The sequence below is a fragment of the Gallus gallus genome, chromosome 2, assembly GCF_016699485.2.
Source record: "Gallus gallus isolate bGalGal1 chromosome 2, bGalGal1.mat.broiler.GRCg7b, whole genome shotgun sequence".
Taxonomy (NCBI): domain Eukaryota; kingdom Metazoa; phylum Chordata; class Aves; order Galliformes; family Phasianidae; genus Gallus; species Gallus gallus.
In genome coordinates this window covers 48,944,875-48,970,236 of record NC_052533.1, presented here as the reverse complement: position 1 = coordinate 48,970,236, position 25,362 = coordinate 48,944,875, and the positions used below count along the sequence as shown (strand labels likewise).

The following is a 25,362-nucleotide window of genomic DNA, read 5'->3' as shown; positions in this document are numbered from 1 at the left end:
TAGAGATTATTTTAAACACTTTATTATGCTGCCTATTTGCAGATAATGCAGATAAGCACATTCAGCTTTTTAAGCTGCTAACATGCTTCTTTGAGTACTATTGGTGCTTGATTTTGCTTAAGGACATGCACATAAATCTTACTTATAGGATCACACCAGATATACAATCACTTCATAATGGTAAGAAGGTATACAAACCACTTGCTTTTTTCTCTAGACTGAAAAGAACAGTATATTACGTTAAGCTTAATTTCCTATACGAAATATAGAATACAAATGTGTACATACAGATAAAGGTGTTTTTTAAATTATGTTCTCTGTAAGTCGCGCTTAATTACACTTAAGGTTTAGCAACAACTAAAGTGCCTACCGCAAAATAGCTGTTATGTTGTCTATATGTTACTTCATTAGACTTTTTCCCCACAGAAAGCTTATACAAGCACTCTGTGGAAAGTGTTAAAACGATATTAGTATTCTTAATCTTCAAGTGTGATAGTATAAATCTTCTCTTATTTACAAATCATTTTTAAAGTAGCAAGTTAGCGTCATTACACTGTATAAAAACAAATCACAGTCTTCATTCATATAAAAAACATGCAAAGTGTTAACATACAGGGACTGAATATCTTGCAGGGCTATCCTTAGCACTGTCATACTGAGGTACATGAAAAAGAAATGAAAATGCTTACTTAAAAAAGGAAAACAGAACAGAAATAAGATCGCATTAAACTGAAGCAGTACTTGTTACATTACATGATGAAAGGTGGGTAGCTACACAGGAAAAGGATTCAAGAGGACCATCAGTCATCCCCACTGTCGAGGTACAAACCCATCATGATGTGGGGGCTCCCCAGAGCATCTTACAGACCAAAGGAACTTACAGCCTCTAGGGCACGGAAGACAAATGGGATGCAGGGAAACAGCATTTAGGGATCAGGTGGGAAAAGGAAGGAGAAAAGTGTTTTCGGATCAGATGCTGTGTATTTGTCTTTTATGGACATTCAGCAGCAATATTACAAGATGAATCTGGGAAGATGTAATGGCAGTGGCCTTATTTATCTCTATCAGTGTACCAGACTCAGCAACACTTTAGGAAATTGGTTTGTAGTAAGTTTTCCAGTGTCCCCAAGTCTTTTGTCATTCAAAGACTTTTAAGGAAGTATCTATAAAGTAAAAAAAAAAAAAAAACCAACAACAACAACAAAAAAAAAGAACATACATCTTAGGTTTTCACAGTAGGCATGATCTTTTGATTTCAATCAGAAATTCATAGGTATAACTTAGTTACTCTGACTGTACATCATGCACAATCTGAAATGTTATTCATTATCATCCTTAGCTTTCTTAAAGCAAAAATAAACAGAAATTGAAGATGATTCAAGAACACGATAATACGGTAATAGCATGCTAGGGCACTGCCAAATGTCAGTTTTGATGAGAATTACTGAGAGGACTACAAGAAAAAATAATTTTTCTTATCTACTGGTATGTCTGAAAATTCTGCAGAGTTTAACTTACATCTTCACAATAAAGCATTAATAGCTTGCAAAATAAATTTAATTTTTCAAGTAAATATTTACTGAAAAACTGCCTAAGCTCTGAGTAACACAAATATGATGCAAATACAGATTCCTGAAAAAGCAGAATTTCTATTTGTATTTAGTCCAGACCGCAGGAATAGCATAGCAACAAATTTACTTTATAAACACTTGAGAACAAATGTCTCCGACAGAACTCTGAGGAACACTTTTGTACCCACTGAGGTTGATGCACCACCTTTGTCACCTGATTTTACTTCTCTTTTGCAAACATTAGGAGAGACTGAGAGGTTAACTCCCTCCAAACTTGAGTTTTTCCTTTAAGTCCCCAAATTTGCTATCACGGATAAAGTACTTGATTACATCAGTTATTCGAGCAGTTCAATAAATACCGTTTTCCTTAAAGAAGGGTTATAATGGGAACACAAAGCATGCTTATTCTGGGTTACACACCATAAGATCTCTCCTTCTGGAGGTACTCGTTCTGCTCCTATAAGACCCGCTGCTATCCAAAGGACTCTTAAGAACAAAATTGTAAAAATATTTCATTATATATAGTCATGAGACAACTCTCCAATGGTAACTGTTAATCACTAAATTATTTACTCTTAATCTTCATGTATTTATATGCTGAGTAAACAAGTGTAAGAACAAATCTGAGCAAATCAATATTATTTCACAAGTTTTTGTCTCCACTTACAATACAATATTTTCTCTCTCCCTGTCAACCAATTGCTGTTTGCAAAATAGTCAACGCTAGGTCATTTAAAGTTTTTATTTAGAGGAAATGCCTGTGAAAAAATGTAGAAGTACTTATTTCATACAAAGACATGCAAGATATTACATAATCTTTGATAAACTGAATTTGAGATCTAATTGCTCAGACCTCTTAGTAAACGGCAATCATTTTTATAAGTCACACCAGAACATCTTATTCCACTGCCTGAAATAAACAGAACCAACCCTTTTATTTTTGTAACTTGTCCCTCCCTTGGGCCTTTTAGTACAACTATTCTTTAGCACCATTTTTGGTTCAAAAAGGATATGGGAAAGCCTATGTAGCAATAAATAACTTTAATACCAGTGTTTTGGGGTATCTCACAGCACTCAGATAAGGCTTTGTCACTAATAAATAATACATTCCCACATTCTCAAATAAATAAAACTTTGCATGGTATTTCTTCAGAAAACATCTTCAGGCACTCCTCTTTATCCCACAAATATTATAGAAACAGTAATACCTGAAGTGCAAGAAAACACTTCTCACACAACAGCGAGCAGAACACCACAAGCATCAGTTTGGAATGAAAGCTCAAGTTACAAACTAGTATTATTCATCTTCATTAAGAGGTCCTTATTCATAGGATGACTGAGTCAACAGAAGTAGTATTAATTTTCTATTTGCAGAACTTCTGACACAGGCAGTGTGGAAAAGTTAACTTCTCCCCATTAGACCACTGCTATCTAAGCTTTTATTGGTAACAGCAGCTTCACATCCAACCATGAGCTCTTGATGTGTAACAGTAATCATAGAGACAATGGACAACTTCTGCAGGAATTTTAATGCTCTACCCTTCCAGGAAAAACAATTAATACTTACTAATTGGCAATATCTGAAGCCTAAAAGAGTACAGTTATTCTGACTGGACTAACACTACAAGATGACCCTTAAAAACTGTCATTAAATATAAGTTATTCTAAGGAATCAAATGTTTAATAATATGCATTTCTAAACAATTTCCAAGCCCTACTCTTAGCCACAGAAATATACTATAAATCATTACAAACAGATGAGGAAAAAAGTTCAAGGTATTCATAGCACTAACTTAAAAGATTTAAAATGTGACGACTGATATTCTTTTTAAATGCAAAGATACAAATGTACGCAAATTCATAAAGTACTTATTTAGAATTAATGGAAATAAAATACCAAATGAAGTTTAACATCACATGTAATTTAAAATGCTGTCCCCCAAATTGTTAATGCTTAGAAGACCTATAAGCATCATCTACTTCCTGATGAAATGAAATCGTACTTTTACAAAATAACTTTAATTGTACTTTTTAAAAAGGGCCTTATGCCAAGGGAAAAATACAGTTTCAACACAAACCAAATACGAATGTCGACTGGACCGGTGAGAATACCTGGCCCTCTCTGAATCTTCCTGAGAAAGAAGAAATAGAGTTATTCATGGTTAAAAAAATAAATAAATAAAAAGAAAATGACTAATTAAAAGCAAGCAAAGGTGACTAACATGCTGTTAGCACTTCTAATGCCACGTATTATTTCCAATAATCGCCACGGTAAGTGAAGTCATTCAAGTCAGGAAGAACTGTGATTTCACCTGGTTTTGGTAAGTATACTAATGCATTACGTTATAAAATGAAAATAAGAAAGGTTAATATAATTAGTTAAGAGTCCAGTACATAAACCTTCTTCTGATTACTGTATTAATGTAGAAAAATGTACAAGATTTTTAAAAGAAAGTAAAATTAAAAAGCTTTACAGAATTACATTTTACAAAGGCATCTTACCCCTCATAGAGATTATTATTCTCAATTTCCTGATGTATACTTCAAATATTCTATCTTATAGGAACAAAGCTTCTTAAGCAAATGGATCAACTACAAATTCCATAGGAAGCTGACATCTGTAGTGACAGTGGAAAATGATGAACCTAACATACAATTTGGGAGGTAGCTAAGACACCTTTATCTTTTACTTTGAAAGATCAAGGAATGTTTATTTTGTCTCAAAAAAGCATCTCAAAATTTTCATTATAAAGGTAAATATATTAAGAATAATTTTAAAGCGCCCCATTTGAAAACTAGAACAGGGCTCGAAAGCTAGAACCTTTACTCAAATACATCACTTCCTACCATTTTCAATATATCAAACTATTATGAAGATTGTAAGCTATTTATCTTCACTTGTAAAGGCTCAGCCTCCTATAAACAGCTTTCATATTCCTTATTGTCACAAGATTACTTTCTATATTATCAGTGGGTATATTAGCATGTTTAACTATCCAAAAAATGCCTGGTTAATTCTTGTCAATAAAAAAAAATTGTACATCTTTTTATTATTCTATCCTTGTATTACCATAAGAAGAGGTGAGTTGCATAATGACATCTTAGTCTTCCTCTCTGTAACAACTACTTTGAGTTTTAAAATGAACATTTTTGCTATATAAATTTCCAATACATCAGTCAGATCACTGTGACATGGAACAAATTTCTACTACTCACTTTTGCAGTTTGCAAACAGACAGGTTGATGCTTAGATAAAATTCCTCCTAGTTGCCTGTATAACACCAGTGTTTCCCCAATAACATACCTAAATTATGAAAAGCCTGAATTTCTGTACACAGTTGCCCTAAGTTACCAATAAGTATCTTTATAACATACAAGTCAGCATTAAGTGCTCAGCATATTGGAGTCAAAAGAGAAGGTAAGAAGTACAGTATATATTGCAAACATCAGTATTTCTAAGCCTGATTCTTAAGAATTTAATCTTTGAAATGTGCACTAAGTTGAAGACAGAGGAGCAGAATTTTCTCAGAAAATTCCTATAGCAGAAGCGCCTCTTGCAAGTGCAAGAACAAGGTGCAATTCAGTTGGAGTGACATTAATTTTGAAGTGAAATTGTTCACAAAGGAGATTTGCATTCTACAGTTATGGCAAATTTGGTTTCTTTTTTTTTGGGGGGGGGGGGGGGGGGGGGAGGAAGAGAGCAGTGTGCATAAATACACATTTTATCACAAGTTAACAAAGAATTTTGATTCTTTATAAGTGACATGAAAACTAACACACAAAAATGAGGCAAGTATCAGGTCAACACAACTTTGGCAAATGAAATTCTAATGACAGATCCAGTATTTTTCAACCTTAGCGCCAATTAACAGTCACTACCTCATGATTACTTGATTCAAATCATTCACAGTGAACAAGAGGATAAAAGCAACCCCCAAAAACTCCCACAAACTCACAACAAAATTTCTTTTTAAGAGGAATTCTCTAAAGAGACAGACTAAATTAGTATAAACTGAGCAGCAGCTTTGTAAGACTAATTCAACTATTTATATGCCTTCCTATTCAGAGGAAGCATAGGGCAAAGGGTGAAAGGATGAAAGTAACACGAAGCTGTTTTGTTTTCTTTTAAAATAGATTTTTCAAAGATTTAAGTCATAAAATCAATGAAATAACTACTGTTTGCTGTGTTACTCAAAAAGGAATAAATGCAACTCTGCCAAGAAAACAGTGAAGAAAACCTCAAGCTAAACCCCACAAGCCAAATCCCCCAAATTCACTGAAAAATATTTACTATTGAAAAGACATTTAGCAATACTGAAACTGAAGTAAATTTGGAAAAGGACACATAACTTGAAGTCAGAATATGATGTAAACAATAAGCATCTCATTTTAGTTTGTTTCTTTTTGCTTCCGTACAACGTCCTGCAAATCCACACCCATACTTAGCTATTATGCATGTTTTTTTCAGCAGTTAAAAACAGTACAAAATGACACACCACAAACCATTAGTAAATTATTTCCTCCAAATCCTGTTAGTTCCTTGAGTGGCAAAAACATGCACAAAAGGTGGTTTTAGCCTACCATCCATTTCTGGATATGAGCCCATTTTGTATCATATGAATGGTGAGAAAACTACAGAATGTAAAAAACAAAAACAAATAAACCATTTACAAAATAGTTTCCAAATCAAAAACTCAAACAAATCTAAGTTAATTGCCATGTAATCAAAGTAGTATCAGATACAACAGCAGTCAGAAAACAAGGTACTGAGTAATGAAAGACATATAAAAATGTATATCACATTTTATAAATAGTACTTACTATCACAGCAAAAAAAAAAAAAGCAAATATCATTTACACAGATTTGAATAATTACATTAAGCAACTAGAACACCGAAACTTCTACATGCCATGTGAAAACCTGAGCAAACTGCCATAACCATGGAATAATCAAACACAGCCAACAATCTGGCTTTTTATGCCTTTTCACCCCCAAAAAAGTGTTGTGTTTTTTTTTAAAGGAGAAATGCATGCAGTAAAACACAACAGTGTGTAAATATTATCCCAATTCCAGTAAGTTGTTTTAAGTAAAAATCCTAACAATAGGTATTTATTGTAAACATTTTGGGTACAATCAAAAGGGAAGACATTTTCTGATAATTGCATATCTGAAGTCACATATTCAAATTACCCAGTTACTAAATGTATTATAAATAAAAATAGAGCAAAGATTACTTTTTCCATCGGTCTTTACCCTTCATATTAAGCAGAGTTATACATACATTTAAGCATATTATTTATGCTGTGGTGCCAGTTATCCATACTTAGAATGGATCTTTTTCACAGCAGCAACAGAAAAACTGCTGAGTGTTTTAAAGTAAACATTTATAAAAGCAATAGAAATCAGATGACTCAGGTGTAAGCGTACTAATTCAAATCTGAACAATATTAAACTTCACATTAGATATTGAAAACCGTTCCTTTCTAGACAGAATTATTTGTGCACACCTGAGTCCTGGACATTGCCACTTACATGCTCTTCTGAACATTTAAAATAAATAAGCACTAATATAGAAATATCTCCATAAAAACATAAATTCATCTATGTCCACTTCTAAGTGCCTGTAAAGGCAGAATTAAAAAAAAAACATTAAAAATAGTTTATTTCTCCTTTGGAAGCATGAGTTCCAATAGTCTATTTGAATAGCAGGTTTTTTTCTGCAATACCTTAAATATTAATGAAGTTCAAAATCAGTATACAGACTAATATTTTGTGAGATGTTAACCACAGATGAAAACAAAGCAAGATACCCTTGAGTATATAATCTATAAGAAAGAGGAGGGTAAAGAGAGTACAGTTCAGAGCAGAGGGAGAAGGAGAAAAAGAGCTACCAGTTATCTGATGCTCAAAATCCCAGAACGCCATTGAATTACAGTGAAAGACAAAACTAAGAGTTTTAGTACAGGTCTGTATTAATTCCTGACATTTCAGCACTACCTCTTTTTGCTGTCGCTCCAGCTCTCGCATACGTATATCTCTTGCTTCTGCTCGAGCCGCCCGCTTTGCTGCAAGTCTGGCTTCAGCCTACAAGCAAATTGAAAACATTCAAAGTTTAAAATACATTCTGTGTATAACGGTTTGCATATTGAATGTAACAACCTCTTCACATAAGTCATAATTGTTCACTGTCACCAAAACATTATTTACTTTCTGTTTATGACTTAACATTCCCCAAAACAAGGTCACATTTCTCACATTTGGATAATGAATTGATGAAACTTCTTAATTTTTTGAAATATTAAACTCCTGACGACAGGTTTGCCATCAAAAAATCCTGTTGTTTTTTTAATGTTATTTAAAAGGAGCACTGAAAACCAAAAACTGAAAACTTCCATTAGCCATAACAATTTTACAAGACTTTTTCAAGGTTGCAAATTTAATGGGATGGTGCCTTAATTAAGGGTTGTTTTTTTTTTCCTGCTTTTGTCATCAGTACAACATAGGTTTATGTAAAACACTAGAAACCTATAAAACGCATGAATATTGTAAATATTTACCACACTCCAGGAAAAAGAAAGGGGTATTAGTGTTTAAATTATATTACAAGGACAAAAATATCTATCAAATTATCAAATAACAAAGCAGCAAAAATATTATGGACTTGTTACATAAAATAGTCCTAACTTCAAAGAATTCTCATCAGGAATGTTTTCTCTGTATTTTGCATACTTAGATGAAACGATTGGAAATCAGTGCCTGTACTGTTGACTGCCACTATCTGATCACTTTGCAGAGGCTGCTCTTCCTGCCTGATGACAAGAGGGCAAGGGAATCCCCGGGAACAGGAAATCTTTTCTCAATTGTAACCCCACTCTGCAACTGCCTGCGATCATAGCTTATGTGGCAGATAAACTTTCACACACATGCACACAGTACAGAAAGAGAAAGGATTCATATAGCTGATAAGTCTAGTTTCAGATCTGTCTATAGAACCACAGAATCACAAGGTAGGAAAGGACCTACAAGATCATCTAGTCTAACTGTCCTCCTATCACCATTATTACCCACTAAGCTACTAAACCATATCTCAAGGCACCTCAAAGATCACCTAAAGATCAGCAGACATAAGCAAACAGCCTTTAGACTGGTAAGGCTTTTTGGTTAAACATAACGAGTCTGTTTGTTTACTGACACATGGTAAAAATAAACTCTTTCATCATGCTCTCTTAGCCCTGCAGCCTAAGTTTCACAACCATGTTCCTAGAACAGGGGGAAAACCTGATGTTTCCTCATTTTACTAAGCCCTTTATAATATTCAGAAGAATTCTATAAACATATTGGTCATAGAATATATGCCTGAGATTGAAAAAAAATATCCCATCTTTTTATAGAAAAAAAAAATCAGGAAAAGAAACAGTTTGGTACTACATTAATTATTAATCTGAGCAACTAGATTCCTCAAAAAAAGTACACAATTGAAAAAGCACCAAAATGCAAGGCATTAGACAAATCACACTGCATTTAAAAGGCCATCAAATTATTCTTTATTTACAGTAGAGTTGTTAGACAGCAGACTTCTCATGAAAATCATGATAACTGTGTAGCTGAAACTGAAAATGAGCATTAATAAAGAAATAACCACTATTCATAAGGACATAGCAGCATCCAGAAAGAGTGCTATTTACTCTTCTGTGTTACTGAAGAAAGCTTGTAAGAGTTGTTACAAAGCAACAGAAATTCAACTGGATTGAAATAGTCAGTACATATCTACTAGGGGAAATACAGTGCCACAACAGCTCTGAATAGGCAGCTGACTTGAAAAAGATGAAACTGTTTGGACCACAAAAGTGGCACAAAAAAAGAATTTTAGAGGTTTTTTTTTAGTGGGAATAAGGAAAAGAACAGACAGTAAGATTCTAATGCTTTCATGATTCAACCAATACTTGAATTGAAAAGCATTCTTAAATATAAAATATTCTTTGCTCAAATGCAGTTGAGAGTCAGTACAGGTTGATTTCTACAGCTTGCATTAAACAAATTTCATTCTTAAACTAAAGACTGGCCAATAGAGCCTTCACCTCAGTTTTATCAATTGTTATTTCATATATAGCTTTAAAATCAGAAAAGATGTTTTATAATTCTTATAAAAATAAACTACAAGATCATATAATTTAAGTGAAGCTTCTTAGAAAGTTAAGTACCAAATCCAAATGCTCCTGAAGTAACAAAATTAAACTCTGGACTGTCTACAATCTAGCAACCTTGAAACTATTTTAAAAGCTTAGAAGGGGATTTCCAACTGCTACTGGGAAAAAAAAAGTGATAGTTGAGCATTCTTAGTCACTTAATTGCAAATAAGATAGGGTATCCAAGCCTGTTCCATACATACTAGTACACCTGCACTGGTGGCTAAAAAGCAGAGAAACTTCTTGATTATACACAGTGGAAAGCAAACAGGAAACATAAGCTAGAGACAATGATTTTGTCTGAAATTTATTCAGAGAAATGATCAAGAATGGAAGTAACAGACTACAGATGAGATACCTGTACTAAAAATACAGTAATCCAGAAGATAGAAACAGAAGAAAGAGGTCCTCAATACTTTATTTGGATAGGAAAAAAAAAAGATTTAGGTAATATTTTTTCATTTGTTCTGTACATAAATACACATACACTGTTCCCCATCTTCTACCTTCAATCTAAGCACAAATATGATTTTAAATCAAGTGCTTTAGGTTTTAGCTCTACTGCTCAAAGCAGAGCTAATACATTCATTTACTTCTGAGTTCTGGAATTTATTTCATTCAAAAACATGCACTTCAAAACAGATATAAAGGTATTATATGCAAAAACATATTTCCTTGAGCCTGTATAAGCGTCATTTCATTCTAAAAATATATATACATATTTCTGCTGTTTCCAAGCACATAACCTACCAAGAAACACCTCTCATTGGAGTATGGCATTTTATGTGGATGTACTTTAGAAAGCATATCGCTGGAAATGAATACCCTCTTCCCATTACTGGTGACACGGAAAGTTTCTTTGTTTCCACCTAAAAATAGTTACTAACAACTACTTACAGTTATTTTAAAAATTGCATACTCCATTTTTCCTCTTTTCCATTTTTTATTTTAAATAAATTCTGAATTAATTCTGAAATAAATTTTTCAGAACTTCCAAACTATTTTATCTAGCACCTCATTCTTTACCTAGCATCAAAATAATTTCTGTAAGAAAGGAAAAAAAAATGAGGAAAAAGACCAGATTTAAATTTGAAAGTCTTTGGCCAGATAGTTCGGCATCTTCTTCCTGAAGTGTTTTTTCCTAGTATCTTCACAGCACTAATGAAATTCTTCGTAAAGAGAAAAAGCTTACTACCACACAAAGTTGATACGGTAGAAGTTTTCCTCTCTGCAAAGTTAAGTGAAAAGAAAATCTGTCTCCACAGTGTGGAAAGGAATTTTTCCTCCTTCCCCTCATTTGTGAGAAGGCAATCACTAGAAAGTATTTTGATTTTAGTGTCCATACCATAGAAAAAGAGGTTCATTAATAAGCCAGATTCAACATAAAAGCTTCATACAAATAAAGCATAAGCTACATTAAAAATTTATAATACATGTGTGAAAAATGATTTAATTAAAACAATTGACATTAATTTGTCATAATGGGCTACAACATATCTTGGTAGAGATAAATAAAAAAAAATGTATATGCAGTATTAGCAGTCCTGCATTTTCCAATACTTTCAAGGCCCAAAAAGACAGGTTTTCTTCATCCATAGTGTGGCAGTTGTGAGGGCACTTCCTACCCGCACCTGCTTGCCAAACTCAGTTTTTGACACCAGGTTGTTGGACAGAATACCCAAGACATTACGTAACCTCTAGCAAAGGGTTAGGATGTATTTCTTAATAGACTACTACACAGTTACCTCACCAGCCACATAACAGCTTATTTCATCATTTCTTATCGAGAGAAATTGTTTCACTTTTCTCTCTTGTTGCTCATTTCTTCAGGTTTCTTATTTCCATGCACTTATACCCTCATCCTCTCCTTACTGTCTCTCCAAGACAGCACAGTCATTTACACGCCAGACAGATTTCTTATCTCTCCTCAGATGCACCTTTTGTTTTACATTTAAGTCTGATATGCCTGCTTTTTCTCCAAATGCCACAAAGTAAAGAATGCAAACAACAAAATCTTAACATTTACATGATGAAGATTTAGCATGCTCCTGTCACATTTAGTGCAACTGCACAGAGGAAATGCTTGTCTCAATGCAAACTCCCACAGTAAGCAAAAGATGGGAAAACTTTCCAGGCTAGTACTGCAACAGGTGAAGGGGAGGGGATACTAACAGCACAGTTATCTGATGCAGGAGAGAGAGAGAGAATGAAGGAAAACTGACAAGGAGAAAGCAATTTATCAGAGTCCCCCAGATCCCATGACAGTGACCTTCCATTGAATATTTTCATACAGAATAACACATCAGATTCAACTACTGAAGAAAAAAATGACCATAGAGAAGTGAATTTATTGGTTTGGTAGCAAAGAACTTGACACCCAGAATTTCCATATTTGCAGATGTTTCTTGGTACCAACAGGAAGGCATTTTTTTTTTTTTTTACACATCCCACAGAATAAAAAAAAAATCTCAATTATATCGAATTATAGAATGGTGGGAAACAACAAGATTAATACTTTCTTAAATCTGAGCACTGAAAGAAAGAAAGAAAAAAAAACAACCCCAAAACCTCATACACTACACCAGGAAACCCTTAGTATTACAACTACTGAGAATTCCTAGCGACATTTTGTGGCTGCTCTGAATCCCAAAGCATTTTTCATGAAGTCTTTCCAGGTTGTGTGCCAGACTTTTGTTTCAGTAAATTGTGTTTACTATTTCTTGCTGTCTAGAACACCTTAAAGGAATATTTTCCTCACAGAACATCTCTGTCAGAATAGTAGATTACAGGACCAAACTCAACATCTGCTAAAGAGGTAATTTCAGTATAGCAAGTTGAAGAACAGAACACCCTCCGACACTGAAAAGGTAAACAAGACATGTTGCTAAGATAACTGACTGAGAATAGTTGAGTACATACTCATGCACAGAGAACTGGAATTCCCTATGTCATAAGCATGTTAAATGGAAACGTTTCTGTAGCCTCAAATGAGAAGGCACAGAACAGAAGAGTACAGTAAAATCAGATGTTGTTTAAAAATAGATTTATTAACTGGCCTTTGCTGCTATATCCTGGGAAATGAATTCTGTTCCTTTCAAGTGAAAGGTAAAAGTTTTTCAGAAAAGAAAAGTTGGCTAAGTTGGCTAATACTTGAATTACAGCAAGCAATTCGATGACAACAGCTACTCTCTGACATGTAATCCAATGGCCAGTTTGTCCTACAATGACCAAGGGATTATTAATTTGACAGTAGTGCATAGTGATAATAAATACAAAGCACATGCTTTACCTATAGTCTGTGATAGCCCAGTCTGAAAACATACAATCACTCTTTTCAGACACCTATCTATTTTGTCTTGTGATTTGATTTTACTTCATGTACACAAACATGTACATATTTATATACATGCACAGGTTGCTCTGAAAGTAATGCCTCCTACTTAGTTGTAGTTCCCGTGGAAATAAGACCACAACATTTGATAGAGCAAATTCTCAGCTACAGAACACTGTCTTTCATCATAGTAACCACCATCAGCTATGCATTTTTGCCAGTGATGAACACAACTGGCATCCCACGCTCATAAAAATCTGCACCAGTGGAGGTGACCCACTGTCCTTGTTGCCACTGTTGAAATGCACCACCTTACTATTGGCGTCACTGCCAACATCCACTGTTTGGTCTCCAAAAACATTCAGGATTGATGATGGATATAAATTGGTGCAAGATTCTCCCCCCATGGAAGAATTCAATGACACACCTTTGCTTAAGATATACTTTCATGTCAGACACCATTCTGTCAGACTACTCCTGTGCTGCCATCTGTCACACAGCAACAAAATGTAACAGAATATTGGCAGGAAGGTTCAACCCCTGCTGACATAGCACCAACATCTGCCTCTGAGGTTATGGGCCCACATAATAAAGTAGAAGGCATTTCTTTCAGATCACTCTCAAACAGTTTACATTACAAGCTGAATCACAGTATGCTTTTGGCACTTATGTCAACTATCTTTAGCAATTTTATAGATAACATAGCTTAAAACTTCCATCTCTACACAAACAATATTAAAGGTTTTGTTTCTAAATCCATAGCATCTCTTCCCAGAAAAACTGAAGCCCAAATAGAGAACTATAAAACTTCAGGCTCAACATGCCTCCTTACAACACCCACTGGAGCAAAATTCCCTTGTATCAACTTCTTAATTGCTTTTTTGGCTGGTTACTTCCAGCTGTTTATTTTTAAGCTGCTGACCCTATTAGAAAAGTCCTTGTATAGCATATAAAGCTATTTTTGACAGAACTATGACTTCATATTTGAAATAGAATATGTTTGTCAGCTCTTGCAAATACATTCAATAACTATTACACCTTCAATGCTAAAAGACTACACTGACCACTTTAGGAATACTAAACGCTACAGTAGGCTAAACCTTCAGGTTTTTTTATTTCACATTCCAAAAAGCACCCGGATTTCTCATGTATCTTAAAGTAAAAAAATATTTAAAGCATACCTACTTGCAGAAATAGCTGCTAAGCTTAAATGTGATACTATAAAGTTACACTAACCTTATAAGTAAGGAAACTTTATGACAATACTCCAGTAAATGTCATCTTTTTAAAGTACTCTTCATTTATATTCTATTTTTGTCTAATTATTGGATAGTAAATTCGCTTTCATCTCTATTTATGAATTAGAAACAAATTGAAATTAACAAACCTCTCTGGCAATGCTACTCAGAGCTTCATCTTCTGCAGAAAACCTGTCTTTCACTGGAGTTCTCTTCCGTCCTGATCCAGGAGTCCCCATTTTTATTCTTTAATTCTGTATTGCAAAGAGAAATAGGAAAAAAAACACCTCAGTTTTCAGATCTGGAATTAAAAGAAAAAAAACTACAATGAACGAGCTTACACCCCACAAACTTAATATAGTTATCTATTTTTTAGCCATGCAATACTCAAGAATTCTATATGTCATTGGCATAAAGGCTGTATTTTTGGAAAAACTTTATCAAAACCTTATGGAAGCTTTATAAAACACCACTGCATCCTACAAAGTGCACACAGAAGTTTTTCTACTGAACAGAAACTACCCATTTACCTACAGCTTCAAAGGTATACACAGTCATCAAGTACTCCTAGCTCAGTGAAGACACTCACATACCCTATCATTTTTCACAACTCCTAAAAATAACAATTAAATGAATTTCATGGACTTAAGAGAACCCACAGTCAGCAGCAGGTTCAAGAATTAGAATTACACAGTCATTAGAACACTCTTCAAAACAGAAAAAATTCAGCAGACAGAACCTTTTCAAGGCATTCAGGCAGGTAATAGACATTTATTTACATTTTAATACAGCTGCAACTGAATGCAAACTTCAGTTTATTATAGTAGAATTAAAGATACATCCAAGGAAACAAAAATATTATTTTACCTAACTTGGAAAACGAGGAGAGAAACATTCCACTAACATATAATCAGTATAATACATGAAGTCTTCCAAACAGCTTTTGAAAGAAAAATTAAAAAAAAAAAATCACCAAGACACAGCCTGCCTTTACAATATACAGCCACAGAGAGCAAAACATTATTCAAAAGTAGGTAAACAACTTAAGTTAGCTTTTTTTTTTCCTAAATATCTTATTGAAAGTCTGCTTCCAGACATCCAGTTCCTTACAAAAGCCAGATCAGAACTCGGTGGTAGGCCAGCTACTTGAGATAAAGGAGATAACTGTTCCACACCGGGCTTGGGAAAATGCCTTATTTAGTAAAAAAAACTTCTTCATGCAAATAGAAAAGATCTAAGAGTGAACTATTATTGGCTGCCCTTTTGACAATGAATTGGTTTAAGAACTCTTATACCACATCTAGCTAGGAAATACAAAAAAAATCCTAATACTCCAATCAAACAGGCAAAATAAATCACGACAAGGATTTTTTGTGCACGGACATTTCATCATTTCTTACTCCATTATCTTTATTAGAGTAACAAAACCAAAATATTTGGGGTATTTTCTGGCAAAGATATCAAGTAGCATCACAGTGCCTTTTTTTTTTTTTAATTTAGCTTCTACACTTCTCATCCCCACCATAATAACACAGTGCAAGTCCTCTCTCCCTTGCAGGTAGGACATCTTTCATCCTGCTTCCAATTCCACAGGTACTTTCCTAATCTTTATGTGCTTAGAGTAGGGAAATATTCTATTTGCTGAGAAAAGACAACAGAGCCTTGAAACCTACACATCTCCCTTCTTAAAAGCTCCTGCATACGACAGACACTATTATTATGCAATATAATGTTATCCATTTCCAGTTGCTATTCTGAGATCAAAACTAAAAATGTTCAGTACTGCAGGTGTTAGATAGAAGTGCACTCTCAAGAATAAATATAAGATTCCAACCTCACTCTTATCTGAAGTCAGAATGGCTCCTAAAGGACAGCAGAGTTGGAACTCAAGGTGACTAAAGACTGAACTGAGGTCTAAAACAAGCTCTGTCCCTGTTGGTCAATTCTGTGAGAATCAGTTTTTTCAGCTTTAAAACAAAGCAACCTAGCTCCTTCTTTGGACTTTGATGAATTTAGGTATCTATACTGAGAAAGCAGTTTGAAAATGTCTTAGTGGCAAAGATACAAGCTCAGAACTTAGGCTTGCTGCTCTCATTTGGGAGAAAGGAGTCCAAAAAAACACATCTGAAAAGTAATGAAAAAAACATTTACTGAAAAGTAATTAACACTGACTGGTTTCAAGTAAAAAAGCAGATAGATCACAAGACAGAAGCAGCATCAACATGTAAAGTGATAGTCTCCTACCACAATAAGTACTCAAAAGGTTATATATTAGTCTAAATAAAACAAGAAATTATGCTATGTGCTATTATGATAATCCAAATCATTTAACCAACAGAACTCAAAGCTATCTGCTAAAAAGGCCAGTAGGCAGGAAATGAAATTCTTACCATTTGCATACTCAGAGTTGTATTTCTCTTTTAGCATCTACAACACTAGCATTGACATTTAGCATGCAAGTAAAAACTGCTGAATACCAGCGCACACAATAGACCTGAACTACATTTGTGGATATCATTTAAATGATATATCACTTCTAGCAGTCAACTAACTCAAGTTTGTGAATTCACTGAGATCCTCATGGGATCAGAATAATTTAGGGAATGAAATATAACAGGTTGTATAGCTATTTTTAGTATGGCTGTGTTCAGACTGACAGTTAAGTACTTAATGTATAATTAAAGAGCAGTGAATGCACAAAAAGAACTTCATCACAGTTGAGCTAGAGCATAAAAGTGCAGGAGTCACTGTGCTGTAAAGGGAGCACAGCATTCCTTACAGCCATCTGCCAGATTTGCTCATCGAAGATGAGCACAGAACTCCTGACTGAGCTCAACCCCAGAAAAGGAAGCATGAACAAACTACCAAGAAGGCACATAGAGATGTTTCTCCTGAATACAAAGATGAGTTAGAAAAGCCAAAAACTCACCTAGACTCAAAACTAGCAAAGGTTGCTAAGGACAACAATGAGAAAGGCAACTATAAGGACAGTGACTGCAAAAGACAGACTAAGAAAATAGTATGGCCACTGCTCAGTAAGGCAGAGGACATGTGTTAGGGGTTAGATAATAGCAACTGTGAAGAAAAGAACTTCTGTGAATCAAATATATGCAATTGTCTGACAGTGTATTTGCCCAAGACTGATCATGACGAAGAGCAAAATGACTATCATTCACATCAAACAGCAGGGAATTACAAAGTGTCTTAAACAAAGTAATCAGCTTTAAAGAAAATCAGACAAAAATATAAACGTCAGTGGGGGAGGCCTTGGGGAGGAGCAGTCCAAACCTGGTCTGACACTACATTGTGGTCCCTGTCCAGGTTGCCCATCTCTCACCCTCCAGCCTGCAGGCAGCCAGCACAGGGCACAAGAAGCAAGGATAATCTGTGCCTGGCTGTGGACAAGCCTTGAGGTACTTTCTCACCAGCATGTGTTCAAGCACTGTAGGGAACGGCACAGGTACGTCCAAACCTAGAGCACCTCCAAATGGGAAATGCATGCAAACAGAGGATCTTGGAGCTGAAGAACAGAGGACAGTTAAACGCTGGCCTAAAGAGACTGTGAAACTTCCAGATTCAGAACGTGATCAGACAAGGCCCTGATCAACCTGCTCTACCTGACCACACTTTGAGCAAGGGCTGATCTCCAGAAGTTTCTTCCAAAATAACAAATTTTTTGATTGTGTAATTATTATTGCTGCCAGATCTGAAACTAATTCTTAATACAATCTCTAAAAAAAAATGTTTTCTATTCTTTCAAGAACCTTATTACACAATCTCTTGCATTCCATGTAACTTCTAATCAAGCTGAAGTATCACAGAGTATTTCATGTCTCACTATATGATTCAGTGCTAAAGAGATCTAGTTGGATTACTAACAGACCAGTAAGTCTCATACTAAAAGTACCAGGACGTTACTTCTCATAAAAAATAGCATCAAGTATTTCCACAAATGTGAGTGCAAATATTTCTTACGTGCCTCATTTATATAACTTGCACAATACAATAAACTTAATATGTGCCGTAACAGCAGAACTTTCACAAAAAAAAAAAAAAATAATCAGAATACAACCTAAAAAAAAATACAACCACACAAAGAACAGTTTGTTACACTGGGCTTCCTGAACTATAAGAAGGAAACTACACTGTAATCTGCTGCATTTACTATTCAGAATTCCCAAGTCACATCTCTTCGTGCTCAGTTCTTAACGTAGACTGGGTTATGCTTTATTACACAACTGATGAAGCGACATCCTGTTGTATTTCATTAAAAAAAAAGTCCTAAAATAAAACAGAAGACTCTGAGGAAATCCTTCAAGTTCCCTCTCTGATTTCCCTTCACTTCAGGGATATGTAAAGTTTCACCCCTTCCACAAGTTAAACTTTTCTGCCTACTCTTCTTACTACTATCTTCTGACTAAAGGTAATCTGTTTACCTTTTCCTTCCTAAACAAAGGTGACCCTTCTTACGCAAAACAGAAGCTACTCTACATTTCAAGGCCCTGCCACTCACCACCTTCAACGGCAGCACCTGTTCTGATGCCTGGGTCTATGCCAGTGTATTTGGCATCACATGCATGCAAGGCATTCAGATACTACAGTGTGAAGACGCTATAAATAAACAAACTGGAAGTCTCTCCTTCTCTTCCAAAGTAACACCACAAAACACTTAAGAAATTCACCTGTGTAGAAACAATCCCTGTGCATCTGATCCAACATCAGCAAAGGGTAGCACTGCTCTAGAACCACTGGCTGTTTGAGCCAGCCTTGCTGTCTCCTAACACTGAAGTACAAGTCAGCAGATGCTGCATAATAATAATAATAATAATAAAAGCAACTCTTTTAATCTGGGGAAAGAGCTAAACCTCCCGTCCATACCTAGTTTCTTGAACAAATTTAGTTGTCCACTTGTGAAGTTGTTGTGCTGATCTGCTTTAACTATCCAGAAGTGAATCACATGGATCATAAGAAAGCACTACCTGCCCCGATGGATAGCTACCTCTGACATGTAATAAGACAGAAAGTATTACTAGGAAGCTATTCATTATAAAACACCATCTGGAAGTAATTTCATACTATTAGACTACATAAATGACTATGATACACACTTTGATCTGCCTTTTATCAAACAAGAGCTAGCAGTAAGCATTCTCCCAACAAAACCCAAAGATCATGTAGAACACATTGTAATGATCTACATAAACAACTTCAGTTATAAGTTGATTCCATTTAAATTTGTGGGTTAACTATGATTTCACAAAGACAAAAAGGCAATGAAATCAGTGGGAGCTGAACAAAAAGGAGGACTGGAATTTCTTGAAATCAGTGTAAAAAAACGTAGAAAACTCTGAATTAAGATTGTTTGGATGAATGTTAGGAACACAGTAAGGAGGATGGATGTAAGAAGTGTATGTAAGAAGGATGTAAGAAGGAAAAACACATTCATCGCTAATAAAACAAGCACAGATTGTTGATGAAAACAATACCAACTCATCCTAATTTCTGGCTTCCACAAACCCCAAGAATATTAAAAGAACAAACGTGAAATGAGTATAAAAGATAAGTATAAAATCTTCTTTGTACACCTCACTAAAAAAAAAGAAAGATCTAAGCAAGACTGCTATGCAACAATGATGGAGTTAAAGATTGTGAATATACTTCATAATTTAATTGAACACCTGTCCTTCACTTTAACAGAAAATAGAGCTGATTTCATAGGTATGAAAGGTATGGAAGCTACCATACCCACAATTAAAACACAAGTTAATACGCTCAGCAGAACACTCCCAACCCAGAAATTCTGAAGAACTGTCTCATGAAACTGCAGCTCAGCTAACACAAATCTATAAAATAAATAAATAAATCAGAGGCATTATTACGGCAAGCCAGCAGAAGTAGCATTTATATTTGAGAGGGAGCAGAAAGAACCAGACTGAAAAATCACAATCTTATTTGTTTAAACTTCAGTGCTTTGTGAGAGCAAATTCTAAAGTAGAAACAGGAAATAAATGGACATAGAATGAAGATACATGAAGAGTAAAATTACACAAGTCTGACACAAGAGCGTTCCCTAGAAAGATGCATTTATACAACTCCTCTATGCGAGGGCATGTTCTTTGATATTAGAACGTCTGCTGATGGGGCTGATAGAACACGAGGGGAAAAAAAAAGCAGCTCCATGCACTACTGATCACAGTGATGCATGTGAAGGAAAGAGTTGTTTACATAATGGATTTAAGCACTCATTCATGACTTTCATTCACCACCACCTTGCTCAGAAAAAGATTAACTGAAACCAGAATCATCATAGGGGGTGGAGAAACTGATACTATGTGTAAAAGACCCTAGCATTAAAGGAAGAAGTAGAGACTGACAAAATTACTGTCTGCCAAAAGATTACAGTGCTTACTACTACAATGGAGGCAGTTATTCCAGTTCATGAACAGTGTTTCCACCAAAAAAACAGAAAACCTGTTTGTCTCAAATCACGTCCTACCTCTGAAACTGTTGGCACAAAGATTCTGCTCTGAATGAACAAGCTCACGTCAGCCTCGTCAGGGCAAAAAAAAGAAAAACCCCAAGAAGTTATTCTGTGCACAGCTGTCAGCCTGTACTGAGTTAACTATCAACTACCCAGTATACCTCCGCGATACAGCACATTCCCAGTTTATTTCCCTTTTAAAAAATCTGAGAAATACAGCTTTTTTTCTCTGTTCATGGCTTTTAACGATAGAATGACAACTCCTTAGAGAAAGCTGAAATCCCTTAGTTCTTGAGTGTTACAAAGCTAGGAATAGACAGAAGTCAGCAATTAAGACAACCGAAAAGCTATTATGTACCCTGGAAAAGTACTGCCTGATGGAGCCATGAAGTGTAGCTACATTAGGCTGGCATTGGTAAACTTTAAGCAGGGCAAGACAGCAGCTGTACTGACATATCCTACAACCTTGTAGGAGTACCAAACACCCACAGGCCCATCCATCTGTCTTTGGTGACCTTCCAGTCTTTGCAGACTACCAGAAGCCTGAGACAACACTACAGAGTGAAGTGACTTCAATCAGTAGTATTTATTTTATGAAGCACGAATTCTTTGCCAGTCAGCTGCTTACAGCTGCACTCGTAGATATCATTACTCTGATATCATTACTGATAAAAAAAGTGACATACAGAATATTATCATTATTGACAAGAGGCATCTGCAAAGCTGTTACAAGGGTCGCACAACCAAGGCTATCTTAGGGCACAATGTAAAGCACACATAGGTTTCAGAGAAGCAGAGTGACACAGCTGGACATTTACAGAATCAGTGTCACCACAGATACTGAAGATTCAGGAAAAAAGAATAAGAAAAATCAAGCATGATTTTCAAATATGAGGAAATGACAGTACTACAATGAACACAATGAAAAAAAATTAAAGGAATGCATAATGAAAAACAAACTCAAACAGATCTTCCAAAAATAAAGCAAATTGCATTTTTACATTGTCAGCTATTCCAAAATGAGTATCCTCTATCATTTTGCAAAAGAATGATTCATTAATCAATTTAAAAAAAGAAAAAAAAAGAAAAAAAGCACTGCAACACACTGCTACTATATTGAGACTATTTTTTAATGAACGAAACAAACAAAGAGCTCCATGGTAACAGCCCACGTCAAGTAACAAGCTGCAACTACTGAAGATATTTCTCCATTAACGACTTAATATTTAGAACACTCCTACTCTTTTCTACTATTGCTACAGTTACTCTACACTACAGGAAAGCTACTGAAACAACAGAGGAAACCTTCCAGGGTACCCTCTAACGCTGGGGATCCCCTGTGGGACTGTCAGGCCCTGGAGGGATGCTCCTTCACCTCTGCCATGGCAGCAGCTCTCTCTCTACAAGCCTAACACACATCTATGAACTTCCAACAGCACTATTTATGTGCACTACTTTGGATGACATATAATGCAGAAGATTACAAAGAAGCAAGTTGACATAGAAACAAGTTGTCCACTGCACACATTAACAAGCTAACTCATCTCCAGTTACTCAGGATAATAAATTCGTATTACTTTCTCAGAAAGCATCTCTAATTATTTTTAGATGTGCACTACATTGACCTCTATCACCATCTGTATCCTTATTATATTATTATCTTTTCAAATAAAGACAACAACATGTCATCAGTTTCTCATTGTTGTTATATACCAGATGTAGTCAGTAATATCTCTATCTAGATTTCAAAAATAAATAAAAATGGTATGCGTATACAACAGCTTTCATGATACATAAAGCTCCAGTTTATTTTCTATTTAAGACCTTAACACGTCCTACACAGCCCCCTGCAACTGTAAGTTTTAGACAGTGCTGGTTAAACCGGACTCCATGCGTTAAAACACTTTGTCATCTCCTGCACAATGAGAGCTATAAAGCAAAGGAGCTCCTTTGGAATCAGTTCACAAGAGGTGCTGATGTCAAGGTGAACAAACTCACACCTGACATTTCACACAGCTGCCTTACACGCACGAGTTCTCTGTGAGAGCCAGGAATTCTGTTCAGATAACACAACTTCACGCCCTAAGGTAAACACCTCCAAACATAAGTAACACAAAGCCATGGGAAAAGCACGTCATCTATGTCCATCTGTGCTGTACTGCCAGAGCACCTTTCATCTGCTCTTACATCACCACTATGTAATTACACTACGCAAGGAAGCAGATGCGTATTAAGAAGATACCTGTTTCTGGGCCCCAATTAAACACTTCAAAGTCAAGACATAACAATTTTTTTTTTTTTTTTTTCAATCTTACAGGAAATTTGTGCAAGTAAATAAGTGTCCCAAAGACGTTCAATGCTAACTTTGACACTTGAAAGGGATGAAAACAATACTACATTATCGTTACAATTTCAGGCTGAGGACGGCCAGAGGTCTCTCCAAAACGAGCAAGGTGGAGATCACCCAAAACACACGTAGCAGACCGCTGCCCAGAGCCGTACTAAGGCTCCTTCCAGACTCAGGAATGTCCCCATCTCTTATCACCACGCTTTGCCCGCAGTTGAGAACAGGGCATGGAGAGCCGCCCCGGCACGCTGAGACTCGCGAGAGCGAGCCCGGCCCGGCAGAACGGCGGCCTGGCAGCAGCACGGCCCTGCCCGGCCCTCCGCGCGACGAGACACGCCCTGACAAGCGGGGGAGATACAGCGCTGCGCTTCGAGGAAGTGCGGGAGAGAAAGGCACGGACACAGCAACGGCCGTGATTCGGGGCAGCCTCCTTTCCCTCTCTTCCCTCCTCCCCGCCCTGCCGCCCTTCCCCTCGGCACGGAGCACAGCTGCGGGACCCGCCGGCATTGTTCCCCTTCCTGTCGCCCACCTGACAGGGCCCGGCCGAGGCGCCGCGCCGCGCCCTGCCCGCTGCCCCGCGGCCTCCCGCCCGAGCCTCACCTGCGGGCCAGCGCACGGCAGCGCCGGAACGCCCGGACGGGGCCGGAGGGTGCTCGTCGTGCCCTCCCCGCCTTCCACGCGAGTCGCGGGGAACCGGTTCCGCCTCAAGGTCCGTGCCGGCGGCTGCAAAACGGAGGCCGAAGCCGCCCCAGGTCGAGCGCGGGGGCCGGCGGCCTGGGCCGGGCAGCTGCGCTCTCGTCTCACCCTGCCCCCTCGGCCCTTCCCCGCCCCAGGAACCGCAAGAACCGGAGCGGGGCAGGAACGGCCGCGCGGATGAGGGCCGTCCTCCTCTCTTCCTCTCCCCCACCCTACGCTACCGCCTCTTCCCCTTCAACGCTGAGCGGTCGCCGCCGCAGCGCGAGACTGGCAGGAAGCGGCGGTCGCGCTCAGACCGCGCGGCGAGGAGGAGGAAGGCGGGGAGGGAGGGAAAAAGGAGACGGGGCGGCCCTGAGGCGGGAGCGGCGCACCACTCGTGCACCGCCGGGCCGCCCTCCAGCCCCTGCGCAGGCCGCGCATGCGCGGCCGAGGGGCGGTGGGTGCGAAGCGGGGGGGAAGGCGTGTGCGGGCGGTCTGGGAGTTCGGTGTGCGGTAGCACCCGGTCCTGGTGTGCAGTGTTCCGGCTAAGGGGAAGTGGTTTTTTCCTCCCTTGTTTCCTTTCTGCAGCCAGGCTGGCTCCACGGTGTGCTGAGGTCCCGCTGCCTGCTGACGGGCTGTGTCCCCTACCGCCGGGCAGGCAGGCAGGCTGGGTCACCCCGAGGCAGGGAGAGGTAGGTCCGCGGTGTTTCCTTCTGCGTTCGCCTCAGGGTTCTAACTAGTGTTTGTTTTTTGTCGCGTTCCCCGGGGAACAGCACGTGGAGGCCTCGGCAGCGAGCAGCCGGGTTCAGCCCCGCGGGGTCCCGCTGGCTGCGCCCCGCCGCCGCCACCGCCACCGTTCGTTCCTATGTAGTACGGCATGGCGCTGTGTGGGAGACTGGCATTGGTAGGTGCTGCTCACGATTTGCGGGTAAAAATCCCGTGTGAGCACTACACGTTATCTCACACCGCCCCAAACGCCATTGGAATTGCACACCGTTAAGTTTCGAATACATCAAGCAAAGATCCTAGGGATATAAGACATAAAAAAAACAAAGGAGTGTGCCATTAAATATATCCCAGTTTGTTCACCAGGAGTTCACTAATGTTCATGAGAGCCCTGATGAGGATCTACCTTGAAACAGCCACGGGATCAGACTTGCAGTCATCTGCCTTTCCAACTCCTCTGTCACTAATGCAGGGTAATTGCAGATATGGTTTGAGCTCTGGCAGAGATGGTATTTCGTGTTAGAAGACACTTGATAATAAAAAGGCACTGCAGGGTTGACAAGCCTAGCAGTAACACTCAGGAATGTTCCCAAGAGCCCTTGGCAGAGTTCAAATGTTACACTAAAATAAGCTCAAGTGGGTGAATATAAAGAAGGGACGTCCAGGCAAATTAGATCTATTACTGTAGACATAAGGCAACCTCCTGGGGTTTCGTCAGTATTTTAGGACTTTCTACTTAAGAAACATTACAGTGTCTGTCTCCTCCTTCATGCAGCATGGCCATTCCATGCTTATTTTTAACATCA

General features: G+C 37.6%; 2 protein-coding genes across 49 annotated transcripts in view; one reads left to right on the top strand and one right to left on the bottom strand.

Moving 5' to 3' along the window:
• The window catches only part of LRRFIP2 (LRR binding FLII interacting protein 2), a 68,732-nt gene that overhangs the window by 26,719 nt on the left and 16,651 nt on the right, over positions 1–25,362 (bottom strand). For 19 of the 43 annotated variants that reach the window (XM_015281642.4, XM_015281647.4, XM_015281651.4 and 16 more), the window contains exons 1-7: positions 23,756–24,161; positions 14,477–14,581; positions 7,570–7,656; positions 6,153–6,203; positions 3,650–3,703; positions 1,992–2,057; positions 614–655 (exon numbers count right to left, since the gene is read on the bottom strand). In XM_015281642.4, the coding sequence (XP_015137128.2) occupies positions 614–655; positions 1,992–2,057; positions 3,650–3,703; positions 6,153–6,203; positions 7,570–7,656; positions 14,477–14,566 (390 nt within the window). In that variant the 5' untranslated portion in view covers positions 14,567–14,581; positions 23,756–24,161. Of the gene's footprint in view, positions 1–613; positions 656–1,991; positions 2,058–3,649; positions 3,704–6,074; positions 6,204–7,569; positions 7,657–14,476; positions 14,582–20,823; positions 20,832–23,684; positions 24,162–25,362 lie in introns of those variants that run through there. The other 24 variants (XM_015281643.4, XM_046938153.1, XM_040688819.2 and 21 more) reach the window with 6 other exon arrangements.
• GOLGA4 (golgin A4) overlaps positions 24,326–25,362 on the top strand; it is a 79,119-nt gene continuing 78,082 nt past the window's right edge. For all 6 annotated transcript variants that reach the window (XM_046938145.1, XM_046938143.1, XM_046938142.1 and 3 more), the window contains exon 1: positions 24,326–24,522. The gene's annotated coding sequence lies outside the window, so the exon portion shown is untranslated. The remainder of the gene's footprint in view (positions 24,523–25,362) is intronic.